Genomic DNA, 22,571 nt, shown 5'->3' on the forward strand with positions numbered 1-22,571 from the left:
ATGCAAATTGATGTGTGGTGTGTAAAATTGATGAATTGATGTGTATTCTAGATTGTGAATTTCTTTGAATTGAATGCAGAGCAACATCAAATATCCATAAAAACCCCAATTATACCATTCTTTATATAATAGAGTAGCAATTTGCAGACTCAAAAAGGCATAGGCCTTACCCAAATGTTTTAAGGCAAACTGAGTTTGTAAATCTGAATTTGACTGGGGCAGGTTGGGTCATGTCCTAAAGTGTTTTCCTTGATCTTTCCATCAAGAATTCATTAATCACAGTCCCATTAAATAGTTTTTTTTTTTAAAACCCCCAGATGTCAAAGTATGCAGCTACCACAGAAATGTGTCATGTAAACCCTTCCTCTGGATTCTTCTTTCCTTCACCCCTATCTCCATCCGACCTTAACGGATCAACCTTCGCTTTCTCATTCGTATCTGAACCCGTGTAGATATTCTTTTCATTGAGCTGTACCAGAAACTAAAGTATTTGTAGCATTTTTTTGTGTTGTGCCTGATGCTAAATATCTAATTGTTATTAGTCTGACAGTTGTGCTGCAAAGGGCAGGCGTATAAATGTCTGCATGACGCACAGACAGAACTCATGCTTATGAAACTAGACCTGTCCATGTTTATACATGAATTATAATGTTTATCTAAAGGTTTCCTAATAGGTAGGAGAAAGTTAAGACGGAGCATGCCATCCATGAGTCCATATTGCAACACCATGGCAGCCTGTTTTTCTCTTATGTATTAATCCTGAGACCTTAGTGCTGAAAAACATTTGTGTCATTGTCTACACAAATTTAATTTGGTTATGCAGCAGTTCAGTTAATCCTACAATCTGCTTTTCTCAAATGAGGCCGGATAATGGAGACATGGTCCCTCACAGGTCTTCAGGCTTTTAAATTCTGATAAAATCAGGATTCTTCACTGGGTCTTGCCACAGCTCTGAATTAAGCCACTTTAAATCTAATTACTAGAGCTGGCTGTACATCAGGAACATCCATTAAAAAAATTGATTGACCATGCTGTTATGGGGAGGCATTTTATGAACAAACGATGCTGATGGGCCCTGAGCTGTGAATTATGAAGCGGGGGGGGGGAGGGAAAAAAAGGAATGAGAAAAATCAGGTAAATACTTTATTAGCCGTTAATGAGAGGTTCACTGGATAACTCAATTTTCTCCTTTTGAAAACAGCTACTTCATGGAAGCCTGGTGCATGGCCATCTATCACGATCGCTTTATCGATTTCAAGCAAGAGGTCCGCGAGATGCTAGCAGCTAAGCAAGTAAGAAAATCACTAACCTCTCGTACGTGGAAGTTGCTGATGTGCCTCGATGCTAGCACTTCCTAGTTGGTTAATAGGAGCCACTTACTCTGGATTCTGCTAGGCTGGGACCCCTTTTTGCAGCACTAAATAATTGCCCAGGAATTATCCTGCATGCACTATAGCTTGGAGGCACCTACTGTCTGCAATGTCTACGGACTTCAGTTTTCCTTTGCAACACATCCACGTTAGGTATGTACCATTGTACAACATTTAGGGGCAGATTTATCAAAGGTCGAAGCGAATTTTCGAATTCAAAAACTTTGAATTTTGAAGTAATTTTTGGGTACTTCGACCATCGAATAGGCCAAATTTGACTTCGACTTCCATTGGAATTGAAAATACTTCAAATATTCGACCATTCGAAAACCGAAGTACTGTCTCTTTAAAAAAACTTTGCCACCTTAAACCTGCCGAATTGCTATGTAAATCTATGGGGACCTCCTAGAACCTATAGCCAACATTTGGCTACATTTTTAGACGTCAAGGGTTTTTTTGAAAATCATTCAATCGATCTATTAAATCGTTCGATTGATTGATTAAATCGATCGATCGATTAAAATGTTCGGTACGAATGATTTCTACGATCGATCGAACGATTTTAGTTCAATCGAAAACAGCTACATGTAAACAAAAAAAACCTCGACTATCAAATTTTTCAATTCGATGGTCAAATTTCGACGTTTTAGTACTTCGAAATTCGACCCTTGATAAATATGCCCAATAATGATGGACAAGGAACCGGGACAACCCTGTTTAGGAATTTGACCAAAATATTTGGGAGCACAATTTAAGGCTTAGAAACCCCTTTTTGTTGATATATAAAAAAAAAATCTTACCATTTACTTAACTTTAGCGGCACAGAAGTTGTGTCTCCATAGACATATTAAATTAGCGGTATAAAAATAATGCTGATGGCCACGGGAAACTAGAATGGACAATGTATGTATGTATGTGACAGTATTAAATAGCAGATAACTGTCATGTTTTAGAATCCCGCAATTGCAAAGTTTAATACATTTGTAAAAGAGGAGGGGAGAAAAGAGGGAGAGGCATCAGAAAAAAGGAGATGGAAAAGGAGATGGAAAAGGAGATGGGAGAGACAGAATGAAGTAATAAAGGCATCAGTGTATGTAGTTTATTCCAGCTGAGTTTCCGTTGTGTCCAGGAAAGGGCTCTCTGTGGCATTTAGTATACTCAGTAAATACTCCTGAATGTTAGCTGCCATATTTCCTATTTCTGAGCCATTATCCATAGACTTCAGCAGAACATAACATTATATCGATAAGAACACCTCAGAGAAGGTAAGTAGTATGACAGCTCTTTATGTATTCATGAAAAGATGCTGTGTGAAGAAGAATTATAGGCACACAGCAATTTACTGTTGTGGATAACTAAATAAATGCCATAATACCCAATTGTAAATTTTCTACATCCTGACAATTTTCTCTCTTGTCTGTTGGTGTATCGTGATTTCCTATAAGGGTTTCTTATAACATTCTGCAGAGACGTTTGAAGATACAGCCAGCAATAAACTTAGCAAAGGCAGCAAAATACGACTTATTTTTAAAAAAAGAAAACATTTTAGCTTTCGTATAATAACCATTCATCATACTAAAAGAGTGTGGGTATTATCATCTAGAGTTACATGAGCGATGTTCCTAATTGCCTCTGGAAACCATCATTAAGCCTAAAGCAATGTGGCTTTTAGTAGTAATTATGGGTTTCTGAAATGTTATCAAGCACGAGAAATTATGTAAATATGCCATTGAAACAAACGGTTAACTTTACCAATATGCTTGAGATAAGGCACATGAATTTGTACTCCTCTATTTGGCTACCTGTTAGACATCATTTTTGCTATTCCAGTTGGTCCCATTGTACCTAACTGGTCACTGAGCCCCCCCTTATCCTGTGGGACAGTTAACCATTTGTGGCAGTGGTCTTTGTTTTTTGGCTCAAGCCCCCTTTGAGACCCATATAGTGACCCCCAACCTAGTTCATGCCAAGTTCAAGATCTATGAAAACACTGTTGTATTGAAGCCCCAGACAACTGAGTTTGAAGAGCCCTCATCCACAATGGGCCCTAATTATTATCACCTAGCCCCTTGTTGGTGAACCAAAGTAAAATGGGGTCCTAAAGAAAAAATAAAAAAGAAGTTCCTCATGCATGGCCACAAGCCTGATATGGCCCAATTATGACAAAACTCTGCTCATGGTCCACCCAAAATCCCAACCCACTCTTCTGCAAGCCCCACACCTTTGATGTCTGGGGATAAATATCTATGTACTGTTGTGAATATCCCTGGAATTATAGCTAGGTGGCTTTTTTAACCATCATATGTCTGCAACCTTCTTATGGGCTAAGGGATTTGCTTAAATGTTGGGCCACAAAGTGAGGCTTGAACCTCAAAATTCTGATAACCTCCGGTGATACATTCCTATGGCAATGAAACCTAAAAAGAGGCATTTATGTGGCCTTGCCGAGGCTCAGGGCCGGCCTTAGGCCAATTGGACCAATTGGGCCCAATTGGGCCCCGCACCTCTGGGGGGCCCCGCACCACAGGGCAGCACAGATAATATTTCCCTCAGCACATGATGCTGCCTGGCCTGCCCCCAACTTTGAGAGTCCAGCCCATCCCCAAATCCATAGGTCTTGCCGCCCCCAACTCTCATAGGCCCAGCTTTCCTCCAACCTTGATAGGCCCTGCCTGCCCCCAATCCAACCAAGCCTGCTCCCAAGCTGAATCGGCCCAGCCCCAAACTAATTGGCCCAGTCCACTCTCCTATTTCCTCCCTCTCTCTCTTACCCTGTGTGCCCCTATTATGTTACCTTGTCTGCCCCTTTCCTTTCTATTTTGTGCCTGTATGCCCTTATTTTCCTAAATACTTGGTGTGTCAGTAGCCAGCAACACTTTGTCTAGGGGCCCCGCCAACATGGTCCCAATTGGGCCCCACATTTGATAGGACCAGCCCTGCCGAGGCTGATACTTTCTTGCATTAAACATGTTCAAACAGTATGTTACCTTTACAATGAACAGCCCTTTGGAATTAGCTTGCAATTATATTTCACTTTAATGCGTGTCATTGGCAGTCACACTGTGATGTTCTGGTGACATCTCTTGAGCACTGGGAATCTCTTGATCTTTGAGAATCTTGGAGGATCTCTGAGGATGTGGCAGTTTCAAGCAGTTACCTGTATGTGCCTTAACCACGGCCATTTCTAGATACTTTATTATACTGTATTACACACAATAGTTGTTCCAGTTGTTGCATAACAATGTGGGCAAATTCCATCTGAACGAGATACTTTATAGGTGACATGTAACCCAGGAAAGTTGAATTGTCCAGCATTCTGGTACTGTAATTTGTTAGCATTTGTGGTAGATAAAAGGTTAAAAGCTATTTATCTGAACAACATAAATTATACAGGTCTTATGTAGAACATATTTCTCCAGCATACCAATAGCCAATGTATACATGTAACACAAATCTGAACAGGCACGTTCCCTACTCCCACAGCCAAAGCACACAAATCATGTACTGCAAGCCTGAACTGCCCAAGGCCACTATAAAACTCCACATTTTGTGACGGAACAAAATATACAGGTGCAAAACAAAAAAAGAGACTGTATCTCTTTACATAACAGTAAGAAGGGAGCATACATTGTATATATATTTCAATGTGAATGCTAAAACACAGCATATCCCTCAGGTTATCCTCACTTTATGTGCGCCAGTGCATGTTAAAAGGAGTGTTTGCCTTTAAATTAACTGTTAGTATGATGTAGAGAGTGATGTTTGGAGACAATGTGCAACTGGTTATTTTGTATTTAAAAAATTAAGATCAATTAAAAAGTTGCATAGAATTAGCCATTCTATAATATACTAAAAGTTAACATAAAGGTGAACCATCACTTTAGGCTAAGGCCACACTAGGCGATAGCGCCGCGATTTGACTCGCGGCGACTTTTCGCCGCGACTTTTAAGCCGCAATCGCTGGGGAAACTTTTGCGCTGGCGTCTATGGGGAATCGCGAAAAATCGCCAGCGTAAAAACACACGCGGCGATCTTTTTTCTATTGTCGCTCGAAATCGCCTAGCGAGGCAATTTCGAGCGACAGTAGAGAAAAGATCGCCGCGTGTGTTTTTACGCTGGCGATTTTTCGCGATTCCCCATAGACGCCAGCGCAAAAGTTTCCCCAGCGATTGCGGCTTAAAGGTCGCGGCGAAAAGTCGCCGCGAGTCAAATCGCGGCGCTATCGCCTAGTGTGGCCTTAGCCTTAAGGAGATAATCACTTGCCAGTTACTTTCATTGATGCTAGATAAGGGCTGTGATTGGCTATTTGGTAGCCCCTATGTGGATTGGCAGCTTACAGGAGATTTTATTTGACATTACACCTGGTTTTTATGCAACCAAATGTTGTCTCCAAGCCAAGAATTCAAAAATAAGCCCCTGCTTTGAGATCACCGGGAGCAACACGTTGGTTGGGGATCACTGTTCTAAGGGCTGGGGTTGACTGTTAGTCCCGAGGATTTCTACCTCAACAGCAGCCCATGTTTTGCAGAACACTTGTAAATATGGATCCAAATGAACTGACGTGTACCACAAATAAAATGCACAGCTTTAGACAGCAGGATTTAGAGAGTTTGCCTGTCTAACCCCTTTAACGCTATCTGTAAATGTCTGGTTGTTATGGTGGGGTGACTGGAGCTGAAGTGGGAGTGTTAGACTTACGTTTAGACGTTAAGTGGATCTTTTGTAGAGGAGGACTCACGAGCAGCTTCCACCGACAGCAGACTAACCTGAAGGTGGAACAGGTAGAATGCGCCGTGAAAAGAGGCCGGAGAGTCCGGAAAAGTAGCAGTAGGGATCAAGATGGACGAAGTCAGGCGGGCCGAGGTCAGATGCAGGCAGCTCAGGTTCGAAGTCAGGCAGGCCGAGGTCAGATGCGGGCAGCTTAGGTTCAGAGTCAACAGGCCGAGGTCAGATGCAGGTAGCGTTCAAGCAGAGTCAAGGATAGCCGGGTCAATATCAGGAAGTCAATAAACAGTGCTGGGGTCTCTTGGAAATGTACTAAGATAACCTAGCAACTTGTTCACATGTTAGCAGTGAATTTATAGGCCCAGCGTCAATTCGCATGCGCAAGAACGCACAGCGCGCACGAACGTACGCGCGCACGCCAAGACGCGCGCGCGACTAGGCGCACGCGCGACAAAGCGAACGCTCGCGCACGAACGTACGGGCGCGTCACCGCTGGCGACTGACAACTTGCCTGCAAGAACGTTTTCAGGAACAGACATCCCTCTGGAGACGGTGAGTGGCCTTACAGTGCCTCCCCCCAAGACGCGGCCTCAGGACGCGACACGAACCTGGCTTTTCGGGATGGGCTCGATGAAATCTTTGAAGAAGACTGGGAGTATGAAGATTGGATGCAGGTTCCCAAGAGTTCTCTTCCATCCCATACCCTTTCCACTTGACCAAGTACTGAACTTGCTTGCCTCGAAATCTTGAATCCAGAATCTTCTCCACTACGAACTCCTCCAGGCCATCAACTATAACCGTTGGAGGAGGGGACGTCACACGACCATGAAAGATGTTAGGAATAACAGGTTTAAGAAGAGACATATGAAACACGGGATGAATCTTCCAAGAGTTCGGAAGTTCAAGTTGAAATGTAACAGAATTAATCTGTTTGATAATAGAAAAAGGTCCCAGGTACTTCTGACCCAACTTCTTACTTGGGCAGGCTAGTCTCAGATTGGCAGAAGATAACCAGACCTTATCCCCGACTTTGAATTGAGGACCATGAGAGCGTCTGCGGTCTGCATAATCCTTAAAATCCTGTTGTGCTTTGCCCATTGTCTCTTGTAGAGTCTTGAAATTTGAGGACAAAAAGGCAAGACGCTCCTGTACTGCGGGAACAGGTATCTCGGGTAAAAAAACTGGAAAAATAGCAGGATCAAGGCCGAAATTGGCAAAAAATGGTGATTGTCGTATAGTAGAATGGTGGGCGTTATTATATGCGAACTCCGCTAGAGGTAATAAAGTTACCCAATCATCCTGTGCAAAAGAAGAAAGCATCTTAAATACTGCTCCAGGGTCTGATTAGTCCTCTCCGTCTGTCCATTGGACTGTGGATGGAAGGCAGAGGACAATGATACTTTAATCTGTAAAGCCTTACACAACGCTTTCCAAAATTGGGAAGTAAATTGGACACCACGATCGGACACAATTTCATCTGGAACTCCGTGTAAACGAACCACCTCTTTGATGAAGGTTTCAGCGGTGACTGCAGCTGAAGGTAATTTAGATAAAGACGAGAAGTGTGCCATCTTGGTTAGCCTGTCGACACAAACAAAGATCGTAGTTTGTCCATGAGAAGGCGGTAACTCTGAAATGAAGTCCACTGAGACAGATCCCCATGGACGCGATGGAATAGGGAGAGGTTGGAGCAAACCTGCTGGCTTAGAGCGTGGATTCTTGAATCTAGCACATGTCTCACACGAGGACACAAATGCTGCACAGTCTTTGGCTAGAGTTGTCCACCAGAAAGACCTTTTGGCTAAAATAATAGTCTTCTTTATGCCCGGATGACCAGCAAGTTTAGAGTCATGGACGGTTTTAAGGACATCAAGTCGAAGATCACTTGGCACAAAAATTTTTGACCCAAAAAACAAGAGACCAGCCCTGCGAGACAGGACATATCGATCCACGACGTTGCCAGGAACTAATAGTGATGCCTTCTTTAGACGGTCAATCAGAGATTCCTGCAGAAGGAAGAAATTGTTTGGCTTCAAGATTGTCTCAGAAGAGAGGTCTGGAGAGGAGTCAGATGAAAATATGCGAGAAAGGGCATCAGCTTTAATATTCCTCTTGCCTGGACGATAGGTGATGTGGAAGGAAAATCTCATAAAAAACATTGCCCAACGAGCTTGTCTTGGTCTGAGACGTTTGGCAGAACGCAGGTACTCAAGGTTTCGATGGTCAGTATATACCATAACTGGATGTTTCGCACCTTCAAGCAAATATCTCCATTCCTCAAAAGCGAGTTTAATCGCCAACAATTCTCTGTCAGAGACGTCGTAGTTTTGTTCTGCCCTATTCAATTTTCTAGAGAAAAAAGCGATAGGATGTAACTCATCTTTAACTGTAGTCCTTTGAGATAAAATTGCACCTACTGCAGATTCAGAGGCATCAACCTCCAGTAGGAAGGGTAAATCTGGATCAGGATGACTTAAGATTGGGGCTGAAGTAAAAGTTTTCTTCAAAGAGGTAAAGGCTTCTTGTGCTTCATCAGTCAATTTTCCAGAAACCCAATCAATAATAGGATTATGTTTACGAAGCCACGGAAGGCCTAAAATAACTGAAAATAATGGGGAAGCAACTACATCAAAACTCATTTGCTCGAAGTGAATTTTATTCAAACATGTGAGAAGTGCAATAGTCTCTTTAGTCACCGGTCCAGAACTAATTGCAGAACCATCTGCCACTCTGATGAAGACAGGACTCTCTTTAAGCAGAAGAGGAATATGAAGATTGTCCACCACTTGAGAGTCAATAAAGCATCCGCTTGCACCGGAATCAACTAGAGCTGGAAGAACCACCTGCTCCTCTCCCCACTGCAAAGAAAGGGACACAATCAGTAGGGGGGAAAAACTTGTTGAATGGTTAATAACAGGAGAGAAGGGCTCTTTACTTGAGAATGTTGGTCGAATAGGGCATGTTCGAAGGAGATGTCCAGCTTGTCCACAATATAAACATAGATTCAGCCTCCGTCGTCTTAATCTTTCCTCCACAGAGAGAGAGGGTCTAATTGCTCCAATTTGCATCGGTTCGGAATCAGGGTTAGTAGGAGTACCCCTTACTGGAGGAGGAGCCTTGGGAGTGGTCCAGAAAGGAGAAATCTCAGAAGCTCTTTCAGACTTCCTTTCTCGCAATCTAATGTCCAACTGAACTGCTAAAGAAATCATTTCCTCTAAAGAGCCAGGTATTGCTACACGAGCAACTTCGTCTTTTAGGCCAATAGATAAACCCAAGCGGAATTGATGTTTGAGTGCTGCATCATTCCATTCGGTCTCCACAGCAAGCTCCCGGAATTCCATAGCATAATCTTCTACAGGCCTCCGACCTTGGCTGAGAGCTCGTAGGGCGGCCTCCGCAGCAATTTCGCGATGCGGATCATCATAAAGTGAAGCCATGGCAGAAAAGAATGATTCCACAGAAGCAAGTACTGGATTTTGCTGATCCATGAGACGAAATGCCCAAGACTGTGGCTGGCCTTGCAGCAAAGAAATAATGAATCCCACTTTCACCTGTTCATTTGGATAAGACAAGGGCTTTAGCGTGAAGAATAACTTGCAGTTATTAACAAAAAGTCTGAATTTCTTTCGATCCCCAGAAAATTTCTCCGGAAGGGGTAACTTGGGTTCAGCGGAAGCAGAAGAGGCAGCAATGCTTGGCTGTTGGATATTAATGATAGGAGGGGATCCAGCACCGGGTAAAACATTCTGTAGCTGATCCTGGATTTGATTATAGCCCCCTTGGAGTTCTTGAACAGCTTGTGTAAGGGCAGCCAATTGCTGAGATACTTGGCTCAGTGCAGCCTCCTCCTCTTCATGATCCATGGCTAGGTTATACTGTTAGACTTACGTTTAGACGTTAAGTGGATCTTTTGTAGAGGAGGACTCACGAGCAGCTTCCACCGACAGCAGACTAACCTGAAGGTGGAACAGGTAGAATGCGCCGTGAAAAGAGGCCGGAGAGTCCGGAAAAGTAGCAGTAGGGATCAAGATGGACGAAGTCAGGCGGGCCGAGGTCAGATGCAGGCAGCTCAGGTTCGAAGTCAGGCAGGCAGAGGTCAGATGCGGGCAGCTTAGGTTCAGAGTCAACAGGCCGAGGTCAGATGCAGGTAGCGTTCAAGCAGAGTCAAGGATAGCCGGGTCAATATCAGGAAGTCAATAAACAGTGCTGGGGTCTCTTGGAAATGTACTAAGATAACCTAGCAACTTGTTCACATGTTAGCAGTGAATTTATAGGCCCAGCGTCAATTCGCATGCGCAAGAACGCACAGCGCGCACGAACGTACGCGCGCACGCCAAGACGCGCGCGCGACTAGGCGCACGCGCGACAAAGCGAATGCTCGCGCACGAACGTACGGGCGCGTCACCGCTGGCGACTGACAACTTGCCTGCAAGAACGTTTTCAGGAACAGACATCCCTCTGGAGACGGTGAGTGGCCTTACAGGGAGGGTTGAAGACATCATTGCTTTAAGAGATGGAGCTAGGACAGCAGAGTCAGTAAGCTCCAGGGTTTGGACATGGGAAGAATCTGGATAGGTATTAGGGTTAACAGAAGAGGACAACAACAGAATTGCACCAAGGAACTAGAAGAAAGTAGAGACTGAACAACAAGAAGAGGAAGCTTCAACTCCCAAATTGTAACCTGCAGTAGCAGCAACATTATGCCTGACACCACCAGGGGTTGCACCGTTAAATGTGTATGGAGTGAGTCGCTTCCACATCACACTTCCCTGCAACAATACATGTACAACTAAAAGTGCACTGACAGTGACCCCTTGCCCAATGTATATCTATAGAGCAGGGGTCCCCAACCTTTTTTTTACCCGTGAGCCACAATCAACTGTAAAAAGAGTTGGCGAGCAATGCAAGCATGAAAAAAGTTCCTGGAGGTGCCAAATAAGGGCTGTGATTGGCTATTTCATAGCCCCTATGTGGACTGACAGCCTACAATAGGCTCTACTTAACAGTACAACTAGTTTTTATGCAACCGAAACTTGCCTTCAAGCCAAGAATTGAAAAATAAGCACCTGCTGTGAGGCCACTGACAGCGACATCCAAGGGGTTGGTGAAATGTTGCTCACGTGCCATTGGTTGGGGATCACTGCAATGGAGCCTGCCTGCCCCCCCCCCCTTACATCTATACTGGGTGATAAAGCCTACAAAGTTTCTCTTCTGCTTCTACAGTGACCTCCAGTAAGAGTTCGATCACTTGAAAATAGGTCTGGCTGTTCAGATTGAAGCCTATCCTCACTTGCAGTGTCCCATATCCCTGTATGAGAGCCTATTCACTTCAACTTGTAACAGACTGCTGCATTTTTGAAAATTTGAATTGTCATTTTTCCTAAATCCAACAGAGAAAATGGAAATCATTTGACTATGGGTGATGGCCTTCCTGTTATTTGGAGCTTTCTGGATAACAGGTTTCCAGATGACGGATCCCATACCTGTATATTAAAAAGAGCAGGTATGGCATACGGCTCCCCGTCAACAATGAGGTCAGCAGGAGCTTGCTTCTTCTTATGTTCATACTGCTGAGAAGCAATGAGCATGGCACTGTAGCAGGTTGGGGAGGTTCTGGAGTGTATTTTGATTCAGTTGATTTTAAATGTCTTTACATGATCATATGTTTTGCCTGTGATGCACTGAAATGTGGCTAGCAGTCAACTCCCAGGAGATAATGGAGGGATAACTGTGATTATTCAAATGCCTGCTTTCATTACACTTGTCCTTGAGTTCTAACAGGATCATCAGAACTAAGACATTCTTGTGCTGAATTCTGTCTGATAATTGTGCAAATCCATATTCATACAGGTACTAAAGAGATTGCGGGTTGAGTGGCTGAAACGTGTGGAAGCCTCATATAGTGTGTAACGCAGTGTGTAGATTGTGTGTGTATTTGTGGATGAGAAGGTCCCTTTGCTCTGGAATAACAATGTTGTTTTTAGAAATCTGGAAGCCGAGGGTGCCCATGTGCACAGACAAGAGAGCCAGCTAATCCTCTCAGATAGCCACAAACACATTGGACTCGTGCTGGGATGCAGCTGGGCCCGGTGTGTCTGATGCCAGTGATTCCCAGCCCCGTGTCAGTAGCTTCCGGCCTCCCCAGGGGGACGCTCATTTTTACTGAGCAGCCAAGCATTCTTTATTAGAATAACTGAACCAGAGGCCATTCCTGCTACTCAATAATATCTCCACTTGCTGAGCCTCCAGCAATCACACACCAAACTTTCTGCTTTATTCTTATCTGAGTCGCACAAAACCTATCTGGGCTCATATTCTCTAATTAAATGCTCCTCCCCCCTCTTGTTTTATTCACTATTGGTGGTGCTGAGAGATATCAGAGAGGCCAACTGGGAATTAGATATTCTTGGTAAAGCTGCATAATATGCACATTATTTATTTTATTATATGTATTTCATTATTTGGCGCACACACAGGACATACACTGTATCCAGACACCCACTTGTCCAACATCTCATTACAATGAATATGGAGTTGTGATTATTGCAGATTTCTCCCAGGCAAGCTGTGTATTCCTGTAGCTACGGCTCATTTCTGCCCTACTGCAGCTGATTTACTAACATGCATTAATCACCTATAGCAATGAGTTTTGATCAGCCTGCTGCGAGTTGGAGAATAAAAGCAAATACAGCAGAACCCCATTTTACATTTTTAGGGGACCAAAAAAAATTAATTTAAAGGACAGAAGAAGCCCAGGAGCCAGTTTTTCTTTGAAATACAATCAGATTAGCCTTCTGGATCCAGCATGTGGGGGACCAAATCACTCTGCTTGTTTGTAGACTTCCGGAATTCTAGGTTCACCTTTTCCCATACTCCCCAAAACCTCAATAAAAGTACCTCTGTGGCTTCAGCACGTTCCTTGAAGGAAAGCAATATGGCTGCTCCCCCTTGTACTAATGCAACTATGCAGAAATGCCATTTATATGCTCTATTCCTGTGATCAGTGAGCGCCTTCTCTCCTGGCTCCTTTGATGATAATTATATAAGTATAATTATATACGTATTGTACAAACTACGGGTGTGCCAGGCAATACAATGACCCGAGAGCCGCTTTGTTTGAAAGTTATTGTGAGATAAATCCAATTATTGGGGGCGGAGTCAAGCCATCGAACGAGATGGACGCATGCTAGGGGAGCTCCAGGCAAGCGGGAGCAAAAATAAGCATTAGAGACTGGTGTTGATCCTTGTAACCAGAGCCATATCCGATATATAGCAGTGAGAACATGGGGAAGTCCCGTAAGAAAGCTTCTCCGGTCAAGATGACGGCCTTTTACCCCAAGGCGGCCTCAAACCAGGGTTCGAGGACTCCGTCACAAGATGGCGGCGACTCCACGGGTAGCAGCCCAGCGCATCGCACGCGCTTCACAGACAAGCTGCCGGCACCCCTGGAAGAGACAGCCGAATACTCACCGCTCACTGTTGAGTCGCTAAAGGAGTTATTAGCGTCGTTGAGAACGGAAATCCAGGGGGACTTCCGGTCGGCCCTTTCCTCGCTGCACACGGATATCCTCCAGGTGGGTGAGCGCACTGATCACCTTGAACAGAAAATGGCTGAATTGGTTACTTCACACAATGAACTGATAGACGCAAACAGCGCCTTAGAAGAAGATGTTCAAATCTTATCTGCTAAATTGGCTGATTTGGAAGATCGTTATAGGCGCAACAATCTCAGGCTGCGGGGCATTCCGGAAACGGTCCCTGCTCAGGATCTAAGTGCGTATGTCTGCGCCATGATGGGGGAGCTGTTGCCGGAGGTGCCCCATGACCATCTCATGCTAGACAGAATCCACAGGCTGCCCCGAGCTCAAACGGCGCCGCAAGGGGCCCCGAGGGACATTATTTTTAGGGTTCACTTCTACTACGTCAAGGAAAAGCTTCAACAGCGTTTCAGGCAAAAGAAAGACTTCCCAGAAAAGTACAGCCAGCTGCAATGCTTTGCTGACCTTTCCAGCTTTACCCAGCACAAGAGGAAAGAATTTTTCAACATCACAGCAGTGCTGCGAAGCAACAACATCCCATACCGCTGGCTACACCCTGTGAAACTTCTGGTCACTAAAGACGAGAACCAAGTTATCCTGAATACGCCACTGCATGCAGAGCAACTTCTGGAGAAATGGGGCCTGACTACAGCAACTACGACCCCGGTGACCGACCTACCTCAAAAGAGACCCCGTATCCAGCCAGAGTGGGTGACACAGTCAAGGCAAAGCAGGAAGAACAATAAAGCTGTATCTATCCCTGGGGAAGCAGACCTTGATGCCGGATAAGCGGCCTGACTTCACACGAACACCACCCTGTTAACCAGTCTTCTTAAGGACTATGCTTTTAGGCAATAGCTATGCTGCCTTAAAAATGTTTTTTTTCTCTTTTGCTCCCCCGAGCTAGGAATCCCCCCTATAGTGGATACCATCCCACAAACCCCCCCTAGTTATTCTGCCCGAACATAGTGGTTTAGTTTCGTGCACCCTCGCTTCCCTCCCAGGGTTTCCCGGGCAGTCCCCCCCTTCCACCAATACCTTAACAGTATTGTTGTATATAAGTTTTTATACATATTGTTGATGTTAAACATATATGTTTTTTCTCTCTCTCTCTAGTTCTTCCTTCTTTCCTGTTCTTTCTTCCCTCTTTCCTGGTCACCAGCATCCACCGGCAAGGAATGTATATTTCACCATCTCTCCCACAAAGAACACAGTTGCTACCTGTGCATACGATGACCCTACAGTCACTGCCTCGCTCCTCCGAGTCTCCGAATCTGAGTAAGTCCATTCCATTTTATAGTTGCACCTTCACACTAACATGGGGATCAAGATCAAATCACAAAATGTAAATGGGCTCAATAGCCCACAAAAACGCTCGAAGCTTGTGAATTGGAGCACGAAGGCCAAATAGACATACTCTTATTGCAAGAGACGCATTTTACTAGCCATAAACCAACTACTCTTAACTCCATACATTTCCCCACGCAAATCTATGCCTCCAACTCCATTAAAAAGCATGGGGTAGCTATTTGGATCAACAAACGGCTCCCGCACTGCGTGCTGTCGCAACATCTTGACCCGCTGGGCAGATATCTTATTGTCTCTATACGGATACAAGACCGTTCTTACACCTTTGTCAATGTATACAGTCCAAACAAGCGCCAGGCAAAATTCTACAACATGCTTTTTAAAACAATAGATAAAGCTGCCACTGGTCCTCTCATCATTGGAGGCGACTTTAATGTCCCACTGAACTATGAGATAGACACGAGTGTATCCAGGTCAGCCTCTAGTCCTCGGGGCATCGTTTCCCAGGCCAAAACACTGAAAAAACTCCTGACACAACGGGCGCTTTACGATGTATGGAGAACGCAACATACCTCGGAAAGAGACTATACTTTTTTCTCCCATGCTCATGTTAAATATTCTCGGATAGACTATTTTCTGGTTGACAAAACCGTATTGCAAGCTGTAACAAGTTCTGAAATTGGAATCAACACTTGGGCCGACCACGCTCCAATAACCATAGAACTTGATAATAACCAATACTTGAGGTCCCGTCCACATTGGCGTCTCAACGACTCCCTTTTGCACAACCATTCGAACTTAGAGCTATGTAAGACGGTTTTGCGTGATTATTTTCATACGAACGGCACTCCAACTGTTTCCCAAGCTACTCTGTGGTGTGCCCATAAAGCGGTCATTAGAGGGCATTTAATTAAAATTGCTGCTTCTACCAAACGCAACAAGGAAGCCGCCATGAAACACCTTACACAACAACTTTCCGACTTAGAGGCTTTGAACAAACAATACCCGACCCGCACTAGATCGAAATTTATTCAAGAGTTGAGATACCAAATATTATACCTAGATAATAAAAAAGTAGAATGGCAACTCCGACGCCTGAACCTCAATAAGTACACCAAAGGCAACAAAGCTAGCAGGCTACTGGCCACCACAATCAAGCAACGACAAATAGCCCATTCCATCGCTCAAGTAATGTCAGCTAAAGGCCAACCCATTACTAATCCGAAAGCGATAGCTAACAGATTCGCAGAATATTACGCCTCTTTATATAATCTTAAACATGATGTAGCAACGCCACAACCTTCCATGGAGGCCATTCATGCTTTCCTTGCAGCTGCTGATATACCACAACTCTCACTTTCACAGTTACAAAAACTCAATGCAGATATTACATTGGATGAGATAAAAGAGGCCATAAAATCCACCCCAGCAGGGAAGGCACCAGGCCCTGATGGTCTCACCGCTGGCTATTATAAACATTTCCAAGACATACTGCTTCCGCATCTCGTCACACTATTTAACTGTGTCCTCCACGGTAGCTCCTTCCCTACTGAAATGTTATCGGCAACGATTACCACAATACCAAAGCCGGGGAAAAATGCAGAAGAGTGTGCCAATTACAGACCCATTTCCCTATTAAATGCAGACCTCAAACTCTATGCTAAAGTAATCTCTTCCAGGTTGATGTTAATTATGCCCTCCTTACTGCACTTAGACCAAACCGGGTTTTTAAAGGGGCGGCAGAGACCAGATAATACTAGGAAGTTGTTGGCATTAATAGAATTGTCTTCTAGAAGGAAAGAACCCACTGTGCTATTTAGTTTGGACGCCGAAAAGGCCTTTGACAGGGTTGACTGGGGATATCTTGATCAAACACTTCATTATTTTGGACTATGTGGCCCTATTAAACATGCAATCTTGTCCCTCTACTCCAACCCCACCGCACAAGTCAACAATATGGGATTCCTTTCCAGCCCCTTTCGGATTTTAAATGGCACTAGACAAGGGTGCCCCCTGTCGCCCTTAATCTTCAACTTAACTTTGGAACCACTTGCCAGGTCGATTCGGAAAGCGGTAGATGTTGCAGGTGTACAGGTAGAAGGTGTCACCCATAAGATGGCTATGTTTGCGGACGATATTATTCTCACCTTGACGAATCCAGAAATATCATTACCAGCAGCTATTCAGATTATACAAGATTTCAGGGCAATTTCCTACTACAAGCTCAATGATTCCAAATCGCAGATCCTTCCACTGGGGATGTCCCCTATTGCTGTAGCACGCTTGCAGGCAAACCATCCATTTCAATGGCAGTCCCATTCCATAACTTACCTGGGAATTGAATTAAGCAGCTCTATATCTAAGACTTACGACGCCAATTACCCTAAGATGCTGAGTACAGCACAAGATCTTTTGTCGAAGTGGGCCCCATTATACACTTCTTGGCTTGGTAGGATTGCCACTGTCAAAATGATGATCTTACCCAAATTTATATACTTATTTTGGACTTTGCCCCTGATGGTTCCACGTCCCTACTTCCATAAAGCCCAACGAATAATCCAGACCTATATTTGGGCCAATCGAAGACCGAGAATCCAGCAAAAATACCTTCAGAGAGCGACTGCTGCTGGGGGCTTTGGAGTCCCTAACTTGGAGGCTTACTACCAGGCTACGATCCTAGACCAAATCAGGGCGTGGAACCTTCCCGCTGACAATTTACACTGGCTGCAGTTGGAACAAGCTTCTATTAAACCGCTGCCGCTTAGAGGACTGTTGTGGGTACACCCTCGAGCTCTCCCCATCAAACACACTCTAACCAATCATACCCTCCAGACGGCTCTACATATTTGGTCCAAAGTTAACGGTAAACATTCCCTTATCAGGTCTCCAGCCCAAAAGGCGTCTTTAGAGATGCTAGAGGTGGTTATCCCTCATCTTAATCTGTCGAGATGGCGTACTCATGGTTTGACAACCATTGGTCAACTATATGCGGACTCCTCTCTCAAGCCCTTTGACACACTGATGACAGAGTTTGATATCCCAAGGCAGGAGTTCTATAAATATTTGCAAATTCGGCACTTCTTGAAAGACACAGAGAACTTTGCTGGACTCCAACCTACCAGCTTTGAGAAGCTTGCTTCTCAGTATCCCCGTAGCAAACGTGGAATTGCCACAATCTACAAACTACTAACTGAATCGTCTACACTGGAGAAACCGGTTCACGTACGGAAATGGGAGCAGGAGCTAAACCTAAACTTGGACTCAGACCAATGGACCAAAATGGCAAATATGGCGTTTAAATATTCAAAATGCACTAATCATCTTGAAAATGCGAGGAAACTCTTCTATAGGTGGTACAAAACTCCACACTTATTACATAAATACTACCCGGGTGCTACGTCTGCATGCTGGAGGGAATGCAACAGCATTGGAACTTTAACCCACATCTGGTGGCACTGTCCACGGATCTCTACCTTATGGTCCCATACTGAAGACATACTAAGGCAAGCAACCCTCTTAAATTTGACATTGTCTTTACCATTAGCCTTGCTAAACCATAGTCTGGATACCTTCCCTAAAGCACTTCGACATTTTATATTTCACGTTTTAACAGCAGCCAGACTTTTGATACCAAAATACTGGAAGACAACGAAAGTCCCTCATAAACAGGAATTAGTTGCACTTATCGACTCTAATCTTATGTATGAACAGTTGTCCTTGGGGCCCGGTAAATTGAACAAAAATTGTATGCATTCCAAGCACCTGTGGGAGAAATGGAAAACGTCCCACTACTTACCTCCTACTCCCTAATTCATGCAAGACTTCCCGGTTTCGACAGGGCCATGGTTCTCCAGACAATACATGATGCTCAAAGGAGAGTAAGGACACTATTCGACCCTCCATCCACTGATGCCCGTCTCTTCATCCCTCACCTATGTCGGCGATGCCATATCCAGCTGGTGGCTACATCCCTTCCACTCCCTTTTCTTCCCCCTCTTTCTTACCTTTCTGCCCTTTCTATGTCTTTCTAACTATCTTTCCCTTCCATAGACATGGCTCTTCATATTGTTTTACAGTTGACTCTGTCGCTGCTGGATTGTAAGAAATTTTATGATTCTATGTCTATTGGAATAACTTGTTAAACCCAATAAAAATCTTTCATATTAAAAAAAAAAAAATCCAATTATTATATACTCAAATGTCATTTATTTAAGTTTTTTTGGAATTTTTACTTTCTTTTGATATTGGGCATGAGTAGTATGGCATCTTCATCTCTTATTATGTCCCTCATTCCTTAGAAGTTCCATCATGTTCTCTCTGACCTCTCCCTTCCTTCAGATGAGTGTAGATCTAGGCTTTCTGGCAGCTCGGGTGGTTAAGCAGCCTGTTAAGGAAATCTCCCTGTGTGTCCACCCCTTAAAGGGATACAGTCATGGGAAAAAAGTTTTTTTCAAAATGCATCAGTTAATAGTGCTGCTCCAGCAGAATTCTGCACTGAAATCCATTTCTCAAAAGAGCAAACAGATTTTTTAATATCTAATTTTGAAATTTGACATAGGGCTAGACTTATTGTCAGTTTCCCAGCTGCCCCCGGTCATGTGACCTGTGCTCTGATAAACTTCAGTAACAGTATAGACACACGGACAGATTCTGGGAGATTATTGGCCAGACGACAAATCGCCTCTTCTTCGGGGCGACAATGTTCCCGAACTGCCTTCCCCTACCTTCCCGACTGCTATATAAATAAAATCGCCAGTGGGATTGCACTCACGGTGCTTTGTTTTCCAAAGTTGTTCCTCGTGAGGCGAGTGACATCCCGCTCACAATTTTTCATATAGTCGGCGGGAAGGTAGGGGAAGGCAGTTCGGGGAGATTGTCGCTCTGAAGAAGAGGTGATTTGTTTCCTGGGCAACTAATCTCCCCGAATCTGTCCTTTCCCTTACTGCTGTACTGCAAGTTGAAGTGATATCCCCCCCCCCAGCAGCCTAACAACAGAACAATGGGAAGGTAACCAGATAGCAGCTCCCTGACACAAGATAACAGCTGCCTGGTAGATCTAAGAACAACACTCAATAGTAAAATCCAGGTCCCACTGAGACACATTCATTTACATTGAGTAGGAGAAACAACAGCCTGCCAGAAAGCAGTTCCATCCTAAAGTGCTGGCTCTTTCTGAAAGCACATGACCAGGCAAAATGACCTGAGATGGCGCCTTCACACAACTAAAAAAATACACTTGCTGGTTGAGGAATAACATTTTATATTGTAGAGTGAATTATTTGCAGTATAAACAGTGTAATTTAGAAAAAAAACGACATCATACAAATCATGACAGAATCCATTTAATGTGCCTATGGCGCTGCTGTTTTGTAGAGTGAAGAGGGGCCCAGTATGAAGCAGTTGGCTCAGCAAGCAGCAGATGATGAGCTCAATGTGATGGAGCAGCCGAGACAATATTTGAAGAGAATGCTGGAGGAACATGGTTACAAGAAGCAAATAGAGAGGAAAATCCTGAATTATCTGAACTACAACAGCAACCACCTGTCCATGTTTGCAAGGCCTGGAATGATTTAGTCGATGTGTTTTCTTGATCTACTGATCTACATGGGCCACATCTGCTCTACCTGAGTTTGCACTGTACACGGTGTCCTGTAGGGGGAGCCTGAGACTATTAGCAAAACTGCACCAAAACAACACTAATAACATTCAATTACTTTAACTTTTATTCACAATAAAGATTATTGTGTCCATTGGCACTGTGTGTGTTTCTAGTTGTTTGGTGAGAGTGTTTCACAATGATGGGCATTATAACAAGTGGGAGAATGTAAGGGTAAGTCGTGCCTTCTATTCGTTAACTGATTCTGAACTTTTTTCTCATGAGACCCAAAGTGTCAGTGAATGATCTAAATCCCCCAACCCACCCAGATCATGCCCCCATAACCCACCCAGATCATGCCCCCATAACCCACCCAGATCATGCCCGCAAAACCCACCCAGATCATGCCCGCAAAACCCACGCAGATCATGCCCCCATAACCCACCCAGATCATGCCCCCATAACCCACCCAGATCATGCCCGCACAACCCACCCAGATCATGAACCCCCAACCCACCCAGATCATGAACCCCCAACCCACCCAGATCATGCCACCATTCAGCCCAATCTTTGCCTGTACATTTCTTTGACTCTGAATTATCTGTGCATTTCAATGGAGCAGGTAAGTAAGGCTTTGGGTGCAAATTTATGACAGCAGGGGACACACCTGTGGGTGACCAGATGAGATGGGTGACTTGCAAGAAATAGTTCAAATGTCTTTGATTGGTCCAGTTTTACCTCCCTGGACCAATCCCATCTGCCCCAATATCAGCTCCCATTTCACCCAACTCTCCCCAACCCGATAGGTTCATCCCTGACCCAGTGCCTCAATGAGTTCCTGCCCCCACTCTTTCCTGTAGATGTCAGAGGAGCACATAGAGTGAGGGTCACTTACCTTCCTAAATAAGAATCACACTGAACAGAAGGTGGGGGCTTCACTGTAACACTTCAGCATTTGCTTACACACTAATACAGGTTCATACACTGACATTGTGTGCAGGATTGTGTCTCCATAGCGTGGGTTCTGATGTTGCAGTTGGTCTCTTACTATATGAGTCTTGGAGGGAATGATTTTTTTTTTTGTACCAGAATTTCTGTAGCTGGACAAAGACAAAATTACCAGGTAATTCCAGGCAGGGAGGAGCAAATTGCTGTGAGTGTAGAAAGACAATAAAGAGAAGGAGAAATCAATAAACACAAGTCTGGGCAGTCTCTCTGTGCAACGGGCATCACTGGAGCTGCACTGCTGTCAGCACTCACACTCGCAAGCAACAAATAGAGCAACTGCACTGCTGTCAGCACTCACACACACATGAGCAACAAATAGAGCAAGGCATAGAAGCCTTTTAGTGATTGGTACATTCAGCATTAGCCAATTAAGTGGCGTGACTTTGCTAGTTTATTGCATATTTAGGGATAGGCAGATCGCCTTAAACAAACAAACTCATCCAAATAATCAGCCCTCAGGCCAAAAAAGCAGTGGTTTCTTATTGGGCTCACACTTGGCTGATATGTTTTAGCCAAATCAGCTGTAGATGTTGCTGTTGTATAAGCAGCTTTACACAGCAACTTTGCTTTCATTATAAAATGTCACATTCCAGATTAGTTTAGTATAGTATTTCTAGCATCTGCAGCCCCAGCACTGCTATTCCCACCATCACAATGGCTGTAGGGGGATGTGGGAGGTATAATTCAGCAACACGAGGAATCCAGGCTGAACTTTCCCTCCAGCTGATATCTTGCCCAGGGCCCTATCTTACCATTAATGGCCCTCCCTTCTGTACCCAGAATATATAGCACAATATTCAGCTGTGCAGGGCAGGTACAGTTCATGTCACAGTGATTTTACTCTCTTGCACCTGCAAATATAATGTCAATGTCACATTGTGTACCTGACAATAACAGGCGGCATCTGGGCTTGCCCTGTCTGTGCTGCAGCAATTGGTTCTATGAAAAGGGCAATGGCTGAGGAGGTGCAATATATTGTGAGTCTCCCGGAGAGGTGGGGAAGGAGAGAAGACCGTGTACATGGAG

General features: G+C 44.3%; 1 protein-coding gene across 2 annotated transcripts in view; it reads left to right on the forward strand.

Moving 5' to 3' along the window:
* The window catches only part of LOC108716634 (cilia- and flagella-associated protein 61), a 156,078-nt gene extending 135,384 nt beyond the window's left edge, over nucleotides 1-20,694 (forward strand). The window contains exons 26-28 of one of the 2 annotated variants that reach the window (XM_018262907.2): nucleotides 1,202-1,292; nucleotides 14,750-14,911; nucleotides 20,315-20,454. In XM_018262907.2, the coding sequence (XP_018118396.1) occupies nucleotides 1,202-1,292; nucleotides 14,750-14,869 (211 nt within the window). In that variant the 3' untranslated portion in view covers nucleotides 14,870-14,911; nucleotides 20,315-20,454. Of the gene's footprint in view, nucleotides 1-1,201; nucleotides 1,293-14,749; nucleotides 14,912-20,314 lie in introns of both variants that reach the window. The other variant, XM_018262905.2, reaches the window with a different exon arrangement.
* Nucleotides 20,695-22,571: the final 1,877 nt, after the last annotated feature.

This window comes from Xenopus laevis, chromosome 5L, assembly GCF_017654675.1.
Source record: "Xenopus laevis strain J_2021 chromosome 5L, Xenopus_laevis_v10.1, whole genome shotgun sequence".
Taxonomy (NCBI): domain Eukaryota; kingdom Metazoa; phylum Chordata; class Amphibia; order Anura; family Pipidae; genus Xenopus; species Xenopus laevis.